Source organism: Dromiciops gliroides, chromosome 3 (assembly GCF_019393635.1).
Source record: "Dromiciops gliroides isolate mDroGli1 chromosome 3, mDroGli1.pri, whole genome shotgun sequence".
NCBI classification, from domain to species: domain Eukaryota; kingdom Metazoa; phylum Chordata; class Mammalia; order Microbiotheria; family Microbiotheriidae; genus Dromiciops; species Dromiciops gliroides.
Window position 1 is genome coordinate 610,967,919 of NC_057863.1, and position 13,803 is coordinate 610,981,721.

General features: G+C 48.0%; 1 protein-coding gene across 2 annotated transcripts in view; it reads right to left on the bottom strand.

Annotated features, from left to right (window-relative positions):
- EPHA8 (EPH receptor A8) overlaps positions 1–13,803 on the bottom strand; it is a 46,177-nt gene that overhangs the window by 9,160 nt on the left and 23,214 nt on the right. Inside the window, exons 4-8 of one of the 2 annotated variants that reach the window (XM_043997540.1) lie at positions 6,547–6,702; positions 5,582–5,917; positions 4,546–4,670; positions 4,275–4,437; positions 1,943–2,036 (exon numbers count right to left, since the gene is read on the bottom strand). In XM_043997540.1, coding sequence (XP_043853475.1) covers positions 1,943–2,036; positions 4,275–4,437; positions 4,546–4,670; positions 5,582–5,917; positions 6,547–6,702 — 874 coding nt within the window. Of the gene's footprint in view, positions 1–1,942; positions 2,040–4,274; positions 4,438–4,545; positions 4,671–5,581; positions 5,918–6,546; positions 6,703–13,803 lie in introns of both variants that reach the window. The other variant, XM_043997539.1, reaches the window with a different exon arrangement.

Here is a 13,803-nt window from a genome sequence, read left to right on the forward strand (position 1 = left end):
ATTCTCTCTCCTCTTCCCTAGATCTTGGGTCAAGCAATAATTCTTAACCCAGAGCTCCAAGCCTTGAAATAATTTTCCCATGACTACCACACACTCTCTCCTTCTCTCCATTAAACCTACCCCACCCCCTGCCTTGCTTGAAATATCTGCTGCGGGAGAGTTTGTCTGACTAAGCCTGCCTCTCGCTAAGTGTGGTGGATGGAGTAGAAGAGGGCCTGGACTCGGGGTTCAGGAGACTGCCCCTAACTAGCTGTGGGATCTTGAGAGGGTCCTTTCCCATCTTTGGCTCTTACATTCTTTACCTGTGGAATTAGGAGGCTGAACTAGGTGGTCTTTTAAGTTGTCTGACATTCTGTGGTCTCTTCTGGCTCCAATGTTTAATGTTCTCACATTATGCACTAAGGTCCATTTCATTCCGGTTTAAGGTCTATCACAATTCTGATACGTTCTAATATTCTATGTTCCAAGGTTCCTTCCGGTTTCAACATTTTATGTTCTAACATATGTACTAAGATCCATTTCAGCTGGCATTGTGTTCTGTGGGCTTTTACAGCTCTGACATTCCATGTTCTATTGTGTTATGTTCCAAAATCCCTCCCAGCTCTGACTTTAGTGTTTTCATAATTGATTCTAAGATTTATTTTAGTTGACATGGCATTCTAAGATCCATCAGCTCTGACATTTTTATGTTCTAAAGCGCCTTCCCACTCTGACATTTGATATTCTATTCGAGATTCTTTTCATTTCTGACATTCTGTGTTCTAATGACCCTTTCAACTATAACTTCTATGCTATAACGGAATGCATGACTCTGACATTCTAAGTGCCCTCCCACCTCTGGCATTCCCTATTCCAAAATCCCTCCCTGCTGTGGTAGTCTGTATTCTAAAGCTCCTCCCAGCTCAGGCATTCTCTGTTCCTCTGAGCGCTGACATTATATGTTCTAAAGACCCTTACAGCTCTGATAGTCTGTGTTCTAAGGCCCCTCCCAACTCTGACATCCTGTGTTCTAAGTCCCCTCCCAGCTCTGACATCCTATGTTTTAAGGCCCATCCCAGCTCTGACATCCTGTGTTCTAAGGCCCATCCCAGCTCTGACATCCTGTGTTCTAAGGCCCCTCCCAGCTCTGACATCCTGTGTTCTAAGTCCCCTCCCAGCTCTGACATCCTATGTTCTAAGGCCCATCCCAGCTCTGACATCCTGTGTTCTAAGGCCCCTCCCAGCTCTGACATCCTGTGTTCTAAGTCCCCTCCCAGCTCTGACATCCTGTGTTCTAAGGCCCTTCCCAGCTCTGACATCCTGTGTTCTAAGGGCCCTCCCAGCTCTGACATCCTGTGTTCTAAGGCCCCTCCCAACTCTGACATCCTGTGTTCTAAGGCCCTCCTAGAATTTGAAGCTTAACCTTAAGCTGCTAGGTGACATAGTGGATAGACTGCTGAGCCTGGAGTCAGGAAGACCTGATCAGGTTCAAATGCAGTCTCATATGACCCTGGGCACATCACTTACCCTCTGTGTGCCTCAGTTTCCTCATCTGTGAAATGGGCAAAATTACAGCAACTACCTCCCAAGGTTGTTGTGAGATACTATTTGTAAACTGCTTCCCAAACCTTAAAGCTCTATGTAAATGCTAGCTGTTATTCTCATTACCTAAATATGAAATCCCATTCCTTAAACACAGGTTGTCAATATCCATCTCTATAGCCAGGGCTGAGCTTGGGAAATGAGGGAGAGAACCAGAAAGGGGTTAGGGCAGAAGGGGCGAGAGGAAGCCGGCAGAAAGGAGGCCTTGTGGACTGCAAAATAAATATGCAGGGAGCTTTCCTGGTCCTGGAAAGTGGATTCCCTTGGGCCCTGAAGGCCTGGTATACGGTGGAAGAAGGTGGCAGTAGTGGGATGGGGGGGTGCAGGGGGAGAAAAGAAAATCAGAGGTAGCCCCGCCTACCTCTTCTTGCAGATGAGCAGCAGCAAAAGAATGACCAGACCCGTGATGAGTGTCAAACAGATCCACACGATGGTCCTGGTGTCATAGCGGAGCCCTGCTATGGGAGGCAAGAGGCGCCATCAGCTCTGGGGAAGACCGCTAACCCAGCCAAGGTAGGCGGGGACAAAAGAGGGAGAGAAAACCCCCTCTGCCTCGCCTGAGCCAGGATGCGCGGGCAAACCCCTCTTCCCCTCCCCCTTCCCCATGGGGCAACCTAGACCTGAACATTTCATGCAAATCAATCAATCAATAAACACTGATTAAGCAGCCACTGTGCTAAGGGCTGAGGATACAATAAGAGGCAAAAGACAGTCATTGCCCTAAAGGAGCTTACAATCTAATCCCCCCAATGTCTTGTTAGTAGCCTTTCTTAACCCCCCCCCCCATTATTTTGAACTTCTTTTCTTTTTTTCTTCTTTTTTTTTTTGTTTTGTTTTGTTTGGTGGGGCAATGAGGGTTAAGTGACTTGCCCAGGGTCACACAGCTGGTAAGTGTTAAGTGTCTGAGGCCAGATTTGAACTCAGGTCTTCCTGATTCCAGAGCTGGTGCTTTATCTACTGCACCACTCAGCTGCCACCTTGAACTCATTTTCTTTACATAATGATAATGACCAAGATTTCCAGAGAGCTCTTCTCTGCAAAGCACTTTATGCATTGCCTCATTTGATGCTTACATCAACCCTGAGAGGTTGGTGTTGCTACTATTCTCGTTTTACAGATGAGGAAACTGAGACACATCAGGATTAAGTGACATTCCCAGAGTCACACAGCTAGGAACTAGTGGAATGAGGATTTGAACCCAGTTCCTCCTAATTCCAAGTCTATTCATTTACCCACCTAAATGCCTGTATTCCATACTTACTTATCTCTGTATTTGAAGAACTTATGCTAATTTAGAGCAATTGCTTTTCCCTTTGGCTTTGCATTCCTAAAGCCCAGCACAGGTACATGAGAAATACTTTTTTTTTTTTTAGTGAGGCAGTTGGGGTTAAGTGACTTGCCCAGGGTCACACAGCTAGTAAGTGTTAAGTGTCTGAGGCTGGATTTGAACTCAGGTCCTCCTGAATCCAGGGCTGGTGCTCTATCTACTGCGCCATCTAGCTGCCCCAGAAATACTTATTGAATTAATGGATGAATTGAGTCCTTTATCCAGAGCCCATGGATATGGGTGGGAAGTGAGAGTGGCACCAGGGTGTAGTGGACTAGGAGGTGGTGACCTGAGTTTCAGGCCTGGCTTCTGCATGGCCTTAGGCAAGTCATTTTCCTACCCTGGGCTTCAATTTTCTCAATATCAAACGGAGCAAGAAATTCATGCCCTAATTCCTTCCCTGCACTTGTTGTGAGGATGTACTTAGATTAAAGAGCCCTGACAAGTATCTTTCCTGTACCTATCACTGACTCTCCTTGGGCCTGACTTCTGGAATGCAGCCTTGTATTTTCATGCAGGGCACATCTCTCTCCCTTAGCATCCTCTCAAATGAGCAGCTTATGCTGGATGGTCTCTGTCTGATGTCCTTCCCAGATCTAATATGGTGTGCTTTAGCAATCTAGAGTCTGCGGTCCCCCAGCTCCAACATTCTGTGTCCTGAGGTTCCTCCCAGCTCCAACATTCTGTGTTCTGAGGTCCCTCCAGCTCCAACATTCTGTGTTCTGAGGTCCCTCCCAGCTCCAACATTCTGTGTTCTGAGGTCCCCCCCCCAGTTCTAACATTCTATGTCCTCCCCCAGCTCTAACATTCTATGTTCTAAGGTCCCTCCCAGCTCCAACATTCTGTGTTCTAATGTCTCTCCCAGCTCCAAGAGTCTATGGTCTATGGTCCTTTCTAGCTCTGACATTCTTTGTCCTACCATTCTATGTTCTAAGGCCCCTCCAAGTTGTACTAATGGATAGGGGGCTAGATTCAAGGTTAGGAAGTCATGGGTTCAAATCCTGCCGCAGATAACTTATATCTGGGTGACCCTGGGCAAGTCATTTAACTTCTCTTAACCTCAGTTTTCCCCATCAGATTAATATAATGGCACCGACCTTATAGGGTTATTGTATTGTCAAATATATATGGCATATATAGGTAAAACACCATATTATAAGTAAGCAATTGCCACTTACATTTTATGTTCTGGGTTCCCTTCTACCTCAACCATTCAATGGTCCCTTCTTGCTCCATCATGTCCCTTCTAACCAAAAGTTTATGCTTTAAGGTCCCTTCTCAGTCCCAAGAGGGTACAAGACAATGACTCAAGACACTTCTGCCCTTCCATGGTCTCTCCCCACAATCCCTCCCACCTTACACTCACTTGGTTTTCCAGTCTCTACTTCCATGGCTGGGCTAAAGCGGCCACAGCCCGCTGAAGTGCGGGCTCGCACCTGGAACACATAGTGGGTGCCAGGCTTCAGCCCAGAGACAGTTGCCCTGGTGGTTGTGGCCTTGAGGGTGGAGTAACTTTGCATCTCCTTGTCCTGAGAGATTGGAGAGGGACAGGAGCTTAAGAGACTGGAGCCACTGGGCTCCCCTCTGGCCGGAGCCTGCCATCCTTTGTCCCTCTGAACCAGCCCCACTGCCTTTACCTTCTCATAGTATTTAATTTCGTACTCCAGGATGATCCCATTGGGCTGGGCCGGCTCCTGCCACAGTAGGGTGACGCTGGTCTGCCCGGCTCTCTCCTGGCGGATCGCCACCACTTGGGACGGGGCTAGAAAGGCCAATGCCATGGGGTGTTAGAAAGGCTCTGGGAGTCCTGCCCTTTTTAGAGTTCAGTCTTTATGCCTGCAAACAACCCCTCCCCCAACCACCTCTTGCCAGCTGTAATCCTAGCTCTGCTGCATGAACTTGGGTCAATCATTTTTGTTTGGGTTCCAGTGTCCTTACCTCTGAGTAGCCAGGAGATGGAATAGAAAGTCTTGAAGACCCCAGTTTATATTCTAACAGCTCTAACATTCTATGTTCCAAGTTCCATCCCAGTTCTGACATCTTATGTTGTAAGGGCCCTCCCACCTCTTATGTTCTCTGTTCTAAGGCCTCTCTCTCAGCTGACTGTGTGTTCTAAGGACCCTCCCACCTCTGACATTCTCTGTGCTAAGGGTCCTCCCAGCTCTGACATTCTGTGATCTAAGGCCTCTCCCAGCTGTGATATTCTGTGTTCTAGGACCCTCCCAGTTCTAACATTCTGTGTTCTAAGGGCCCTCCCAGTTCTGACATTGTGTTCTAAGGGCCCTCCCAGCTCTGACATTCTCTGTTCTAAGAGCTCTCTCTCAGTTCTGACATTCTGTGTTCTAGGGCCCTCCTAGTTCTGACATTCTGTGTTCTAAGGGCCCTCCCAGCTCTGACATTCTAAGTTCCCATCCAACTTTAATAATTATAATTTAAGGTCTCTTCTAGGTCCACAACTATGTTTCTAGGTCACTGCTCTTTCAATTCTCTTGCCCTTCCCCTTATTATGAAATCAGGGTGTGCTTGTCTAGGCCAAGTGACCGAATGCCCAGAGGCCACTCATCAAGCTGCCATCCCAGAAGGCTCCTTCACTGGGTATCAAGCGTTCTCCCCTCGCCCATCCTAGGCAAAGTTCTACAACCCACTGGAATGGGGCCCTGTTGCTCCTCCTACCTGCCTGGTTCGTGGTGATGTTGACGGAGGTGGCTCGGCGGGGCTCCAGGCTGAGGTCGGACACACCATTGACAGCCTCGATCCAGAAGGTATAGTTCATGTGGGCGAGCAGGTTGGCTACCGTCAGCACTGTCTGCACCAGGTTCATCTGCTGGGGCACAAACCGGGTGCCGCTGCCACAGGTCTCACAGTGGCCCTGGTCCCAGGAGCAGCGGTGGCAGATGGCGTTGTAAGTGATGTCACTGCGGCCTCCCTTATCCAGGGGAGGGTCCCACTCCAGGGTCACGGAGGTCCCATTCACACTGGAGATCAGGTTCACGGGGGCAGAGGGAGGCCCTAGAGAGTAGAGAGACCCAGCCCCAGGTCCCAGCTATAGTTCTGATTGTGGCTTGGTTTCTATGGTAAGTTTGGGTATATTCTTCTGGGTCTGTCTCAGACTTCTCCAGCACCTAGAGAGCTCGCTGGGGGCATGTCTCCCCTAGCTGACTGGGAGAACCCTAAATATGGAAATTATATCTCTTCCATAAGGTCTAACCTAGTTTCCTTCTCTTCCCCAGCCCAAAGATGCTTATGTCCTGTGAACTTGTTACTGCAGACCACCACAAGTTGGTGCTTGGGCTAGGTGAGAAAATTCCAGAGGCCTAACCCACACCCACAAGGCTTTCTGTTATATTGTCCTTATCTGTATCACATTCTCTCCCTAGACCATAAATAACATGAGAGCAAAAGACCATGTATTATCCAAACTTTGTATCTCCTCTCATAACAGAAATAATACTCTGCATATAGTAGGTACTTAATAAATGCCTACTGAATGAAATTTAACTCCATGCCTGATAGCTGAATGGCCAAGAGAATGGGTTTGGAAGGCTTGGTTTTCAAGGCTGGTGATCAGGGGGAATGAGGTCTTAGGTGCCCTGGATATGCTGGCCTCGCCTTCCACCCCGAAGAGAAAGGGTACTCACGAGTACAGGCTGCAGATGGTGGGTCGAGGGCCGCCCGGTAATAGCTGAGGTCACAGTGGCAGGTCTGGGCTGCAGACGTAGACGCATGGCTGTGTAAGGGGCACCTGGCACACAGCTGGTCCCCCGGAGCTGACTTGTAAGTCCCCAGCTCACAGGCTACAGAAGGACAAAGAGATGATGACAGAATGAGCTGCCTTATCTCATGCAAGAGAAAAGCCTTCTTGGCTAATGAGCAACCAGAGAGATCCTACTGGAATGGCCAACCCTTGCTGACAGTGTCTGCATGGAAATCTCCTTCTAGCAGTTCACAGTATTAAAAAACAGAATATTAGAGCTAGAAGAGGCATTGGAACAGAGAATGTCAAAACTGAAAATGAAGTTAGAACACGGACTATTAGACACTGAGGTACACGAAAGATAGAACATTAGAAAGGAAGAATGTGACAAATACAGAGAAGTATGGGAAGATTTATATGAATTGAGGCAAAGTGAACTCAGCAGAACCAGGAAACAACAAACATAAACAAAGCTTTTTTCAGTGAGCCTTTATTAAGTGCCAATGTAATGGTCTGGCATCAAGGATACAAATACAAAGAATGTAACAATCCCTATTCCTAAGGAGCTTACACAGTCAACAAAATGAAAACTGAACTCTACCTAAGTGTAACAACCAAATTTGGACCTGGAAGAAGAGCTATGAGAATAACCCTCCTCCTCCTCCTCCTCCTCCTCTTCCTTCTTCTCCTCCTCCTCTTCCCCTTCCTCCTCCTCCTTATTTTTTGAAGAGGAAGAGACTATATATATACTGTTGGACTTGACTGATGTGTTGATGGGTTTGACTGAATTGGGTTTTTTTCTTTTTATAAATTTTCTGTTATATGGGATGACCCTCAAGGTGGGGGAGAGGGAAAAGACTATATTTGGAAATGAAGATAATGCAAAAACAAAAAAAAATCAATAAAAGTATATTCTAAAAAGAGTATAGAATGTTAGAGTTGGGCAAGATAGTAGAACACAGAATATTAGAGCTAGAATTCAATTTGCTTAAACAAATTAAGCAATTATGTCCTCTATGTAGGTGGTCCAAAGATAAGAAACTAATATAGCTCCAGTTCTTAATGTCCTCACATTCATTCTACTAAGTGGACCCTTGGAGGTGATCTAGTTGCATTTCAAAGAGGTCCATGAGGTGAAATACTAAGGCACAGGGGTCATTTTTTTTGGCAGCACCTTAGACCCCAAGCCTGGTATTCTTGCTGATTCCCTCGGGGCTGCAGCACCTCTATTAACCTCTATTACTCCACTGGGCAGTACCAGACCTGGGTTTGAATTCTGGCCCTGCCATGACAATTCAGGTAATCACCACAGAGTCACATCCCCTCTTTGGCTCCCACCGAAGGTATTATACCAGATAAGTTCCAACTTCTCTTCCAGGTCTAAATATCATGACTCACCAGCCCTTCCCCAGAGTTTCAGAAAGAGAAGGACCAGGAACATGTCAGCAGCCCCTTCTGTGAGTGGAGGGCATGAGTTACCTTCTGTGGCCTCAGGAAAGTCCCAAAATCTCTACAGTGAGGTCCTGAAGTTACTCTCCTAACTCCTCCAGGAAGACACAGAGAGAAAATCCCAGACCCACTGGCCAGTCACAGAACTACTTAGAACCCCTAGATGGGCTCAGAACCTCACTATTAAGGAGTGGGCCCCTATAGTGGAAAACACACCAGAGGCAGAGCCAGAAGTCTTAAGCTCTTGCTGGGCCATCTTCCTAGCTATGTGATCTTGAGTAAATTGTTTTCTGAGCCTAGGTTTTGTCATCTGTAAAATGAGCACAATTGTATCTGTACTGTTTATCTCATGGGTCCACCAGGAGGAAAACATCGGGTAAACTTTAAACATGCTATAGAAATGTGTCATTATGGGGCAGCAAGGTGGGGCAGTGGATAAAGTGCCAGCCCTAGATTCATGAGGACCTGAGTTCAAATGTGACCTCAGACACTTGACACTTACTAGCTGTGTGACCCTGGGCAAGTCACTTAACCCTCACTGCCCCACCAGAGAGAGAGAGAGAGAGAGAGAGAGAGAGAGAGAGAGAGAGAGAGAGAGAGAAATGTATCATTATCATCCTAATTAATTAATTGATTAATTAATTATTGACATAGGGGGACTCTCTCATGCCTGAAGATGGCATGGAGCCAGAAGAGAGGCTACTAAGAGAACGCAGTTCCACTTAATATATATTTGTAAATTCCTGATACAATTCAGAGAACTGTGCTCAGTCCTGGGGGTGATATAAAGTTTAGAGGAGTCCCTGCCCTCATGAAGCTTACAGTCTAGTAGAGTGTGGAAGCTCTTAATGCCTCCCTTCACTTACAGCCTCAGCCTCCCCACTTAGCAGTGCTTGAGAAGAGGGCCTTGGCCTTACACTCTTCGTGCATCCTCACAGAAGAGCAGAACCTTGGGAATGTAAAAACCCTCAGAGGTCACCTAGTCCAAACCGTCCCTTCACTAGAGTCCACTCTGCAATATTCCAGCCAAATGGCCGTCCAGCTTTGCATGAAGATCTCCGAGGAGAAGGGACGCACCAGCTCCTGCGGCAGCCCACATCCCTTTTGTTTGGAGTTCACCAAAAGCAATGTTGTTTCCTACCATCAACTCAAAACCCACCTCTCTGTACCTTCTGCCTTTGGTGCTAGTTCTGTCCTCTGTAGATAAGGAGTACAAGGCTACTTTCTTTCTTACAAGACAGCCATTCAAATACTTGTGGCAACTCCAGGCCTGGAGTCAGGAAAACTGGAGTTCAAGTCCAGCCTCAGACACTTATTAGCTGTGTGACCCTGGACAAGTCATGTCACTCTGTTTGCCTCGGTTTCCTCATTTGTAAAATGAGTTGGAGAAGGCAATGGCAAACCACTCTAGTCTCTCTGCCAAGAAAACCCCAAATGGGGTTATGAAATGACTGAAGAACAATAACCTTCAAATACTCGCAGACAACCATGAAGTCTTCTCAGCCATGGGCTTAACATCCTGGATTTCTTCACATCATTCTTACACGGCATGCATTCCAGGCCTTTCAAGGTCCTGCTCACCCTCCTGTGGACACTAAAGCTGATCACTGTTCTTCCTAAACTGTGGCACTCTGAACTGATCCCAATTGTCTAGATGCTGTCTGACTGGGGAGAAGGGCAGCTCGCTGCCCACCCCCTTAGTCCCTCAAGCAGCCGACAGTCGAATGAAATTTTATTGGCTGCCAAGTCATCCTGTTGGCTTATACGGAGTTGATGGGCCACCCAAAGGCCCAGATCTTTTTCAGACAAAAGATCACCTCTACACATCCCCCCCAAAAAAAATACTGGGCCCATCATAGATGTTTAGTGCATAGCTCTCAGACAATTACAACCCTGTCTTTATTGTCCTCTGATTCACATTTGAGGTCTTTTCTCCTCATTTGGACTATAAACTCCTTGAGGACAGGCAACTTGATCTGCACTTGACAGGGGGCTGGACTGGCTGGTTGCTGAGGTCACCTCCAACTGTGCTGTTCTATAGAATCCATTATAATCCCACTGCATATGTTTCTGTGCCCCTCGGCCAGCACCTGCACCAATCATTGCAATGACAACCAGCATTTGGGTAGTGACTGAAGGTCTACAAAGTGCCTTACCAATATTATGCCTCACCATAGCTCTTTGCTATCATTGTTACTATAAGAGTAGGTGTTAGTATTATGCCCATTTTAAAGATGAAGAAACTGAAGGTCATGCAGATAGTAAATGTTTAGGAGTGGCTATAAAGTGAAAGCCAAGTCTTCCTTCTGACTCCAGATCCAGTGCTCTATCCATTGGGCCATCCAGTTGTCATACCATATGGAATCCTAGAAGATGAGAGCTGGAAGAGACCTCAGAGGATTCTATCCTGACCCCATCATTTTGTAGAGAAGGAAGCTGAGACCCAAATAAAGGAAGTGACTTGTCCAAGGTCATATGGCTAATTCATTGGCAGAGCCAGTACTAGATTCCAGGTCTTGAGGCAGTGTGGCACAGTGGGAAGGGCACTGGATTTAGCATCACAGTATCTGAATTTAAACTGGGGCATGCGAGTTTGCGCAGAGCAATCTCTCTGGGTCTCAGTTTCTTCATCTGTCAAATGAGGGAACTGAACTCTATGACCTTTAAGCACTAAAGCTATGCTCCCATAATCCTGACACCTAATCCAATGCTAGAAGTGTCCTTTGACCATCCATGGGATGGCCAGGCCCGAGCTAGAATGTTGCCTGTATGTCATCCATCGTGTTCTTTCTTAATGAACATATGTTAACTGATTTCCCCAAAATCATGCTTGGTGAAAGATTTGGATTGGATGACCTTAAAGGTCCTTCCAACCAAGATTCTATTTATGACATTCTCTGAGGTCACTCCTAGCTCTCATATCCCGTGTTCTTAGGTCCCTCCCAGCTCTGACATCCTGTGTTCTAAGGGCCCTCCCAGCTCTGACATCCTGGGTTCTAAGGGTCCTCCCAGCTCTGATCTTCCATTTCCCTGGGCCCCTTCCAGCTCAAATATTTTATCATTCATTCAAAAGTTGATATTTTTATATACCTGTCACGGAAACCTGGAAATTTCCCCTTTGGAATCCCAATAGTAAGGGATTATAATGTGCTCAGCTGATGCCCATATGGTTATAACATGTCAGGACCAGATTAATCTGAGCAATGAAAATAAAATAATCTTTAATAACAATACTAATCGCCAGCCCTGGGGAATGTGAGAGATCTGGATGCTGAGGTCGGGGACTAATCGACAGAGACAGATGGTGCCGCTCTGGGCCAATGCCAGGCCGGCCCTGTCTGAGGAAGGCCCGGGCTGGGGAATACGTGGGAGCCTCTGGGTCTTGCGGCAGCGGGCCAGCTGGGGGGTTCTACCCAGGAGAGTGCAATGCCACCCCCACCCGCCGGGCATGTAGCCATAGCCCATTCTCCCCCTGTCCCCAGACCTGCTGGTCACACTGGCAGCTGCTTAGAGACCAGGCCCCCCTCTGTTCTCCTATTCAAACAGCTTTAGATTTGACAAATAAGGTGTCCGGCTGTGGACGGCCAAAGGAAATTAATTCTAAATCAGATTTTAAACACAGTCAGGAAGGCCAAAGAACTCGTCTTTCATTCCCTCTCCCCTCCTCCCGCCTCTGCTCAGAAATGAGCCTTTGATATTTATAGAAAGATGATTAGGGCCGTGGAGGGTGATTTATATCTTTCGTCCGGGTGACAGGAGGGGAGGGAAGCCAGGCTCCAGGTTGGGGGACACTACTTGCTTACCTGGCACCTCTCCTGGAGTAGAGGAGGAGGGGACAGGGGGAGGGGGAGGGTGGAGGGCGGATCACTCGATCCCAGGACCAGCAGAAGGCGCCCTGTCTGGGAGTCAGGAGATCCGGGTGCAAGCCCCCACTCTGCTGTGTGACCTCTGTCAAGTCACCCAAGATCTCGGGACCTCAGGTTGGACTAAATGGCTCCTGAGGCCCCTTCCAGCTTGGGTTGTCCGTTTGAGTCCTCTGGGCCCGGGCTGACCCCAAGGCGGCTTCTAAGGCGGCTTCAGAGCAAAGCTGCTTCTGGACCTATCAGACCACTAGGATAAATGAGTTAAGAGACAGCAGCCTTGGGAGGGGGGCGGGGCAGCCCAAGAAAAGGGAAAGGACTTGGCCACGGTCACACTGGAAGTGAGTAGCACTTCTGAGTGAAGCTAGACCCAGGGCTCTGGCTCCTTCTCTTTGCTGCCCTTCAGGGAGGCCAACAAGCTTGGGAAGAGGTGGGCTGGGCAGCTAGTTCTCTGCACAAGCCCGGGGGAGGGAGAGGGGGCTGTTGGTGGCCTGGTCTAGGCTTTCACCAGTGGGGCCTTCTGGCTTCTGCCTCCCTAGCTCCCCCTCCCCTTTTCCTTCTGTGCCTCTGCTCCATGGGAAGGGTGGAGGGCGGCTGAAGGAGGCTTCCTCCAGGGGACTCAGGAAATGGAACAAGCTTCTGGCTGCTCAAACAGCGATAAGGGGCCTGGCGGGCTTTGGAGCGAACTTTCCCTGGGAGGCTCTGCCTCTAGTGGCTCTGTTTGCTCAGCACAGAGTTACTAAGGGGGGCCAGGGGAGATAGGGCAGACAGGAGGGAGGCAGCCAGGAGACTGGGCAGGGAAGGAAGGGGAGCAGAGAAGGGGGGTGGCTAGCATGGAGGGCTGGGGAAACACTTCAGAGCCCATTTAGTGTACTGCTTCCTGCAGTCTAGAGAGAGAGAGAGACAGAGAGACAGAGAAACAGAGAGACAGACAGAGACAGAGAGACAGAGAGACAGACAGAGAGAGAGAAAGAAAGAGAGGTAAGGGGCAGCTAGGTGGCACAGTGGATAAAGCACCGGCCCTGGATTCAGGAGGACCTGAGTTCAGATGCGGCCTCGGACACTTAACACTTACTAGCTGTGTGACCCTGGGCAAGTCACTTAACCCCACTTGCATCACCCCAAAAAAGAAAAGAGGTAGACTGATAGACATAGGTGGATAGATAAATATTGATAAACAGATAGGGAGAGAGATAGAGATAGATAGATGGATAGATAGATAGATAAGTAAACATAGATGGACAGACATAGGTAGACATAGATAAGGAGATAGACAGAAGATAGAAAGATAGACAGACATAGGTAAACAGAGAAAGACACAGATGATTGATAGACAGGTGGATAGAGGGGGAGGAGGAGGAGGAGGAGGAAGAGAAGGAGAAAAAGGAGGAAAAAAGGAGGAAGAGAAAACCACCCAAGAAAGCCTTATGTAAAATGTGTAGTGAGGGGAGAGGGATACTGAAGATGACCCAGCAACAGAGACTGAGGAGTGGTAAGACATGTAGAGGAGAACCAGGAGAAAGCCATTTCATGGAAAGCCAAGGAGGCCTGAATATCCAGAGGGAGAGGTTTTGGAAGAGCCTTGAATGCTACAGGAGATTGAGGATGAGGACTGAGTAAAGGCCACTGGACTAAGCAGTGATGAGATCTCTGATAATTATCTCTCCCTCTTCAAATTTCTATCACTGTTATGTGGCTCCTTGTCCCTCTCTCCACTGGACTGTGGGCCCCTTCACAGCAGGGTCTATAGAAGATACACCTTTGAATTCCCAGGGTCTAGCACAGGGCTTTGCCCACAGTCAGAACCAAAATGAATTGAAATGTATGGCTTTGTGATCTGGGGCAGGCCAAGACCACAAGAGTATCCCATGAGGTCAACTGCAGACTCAGGA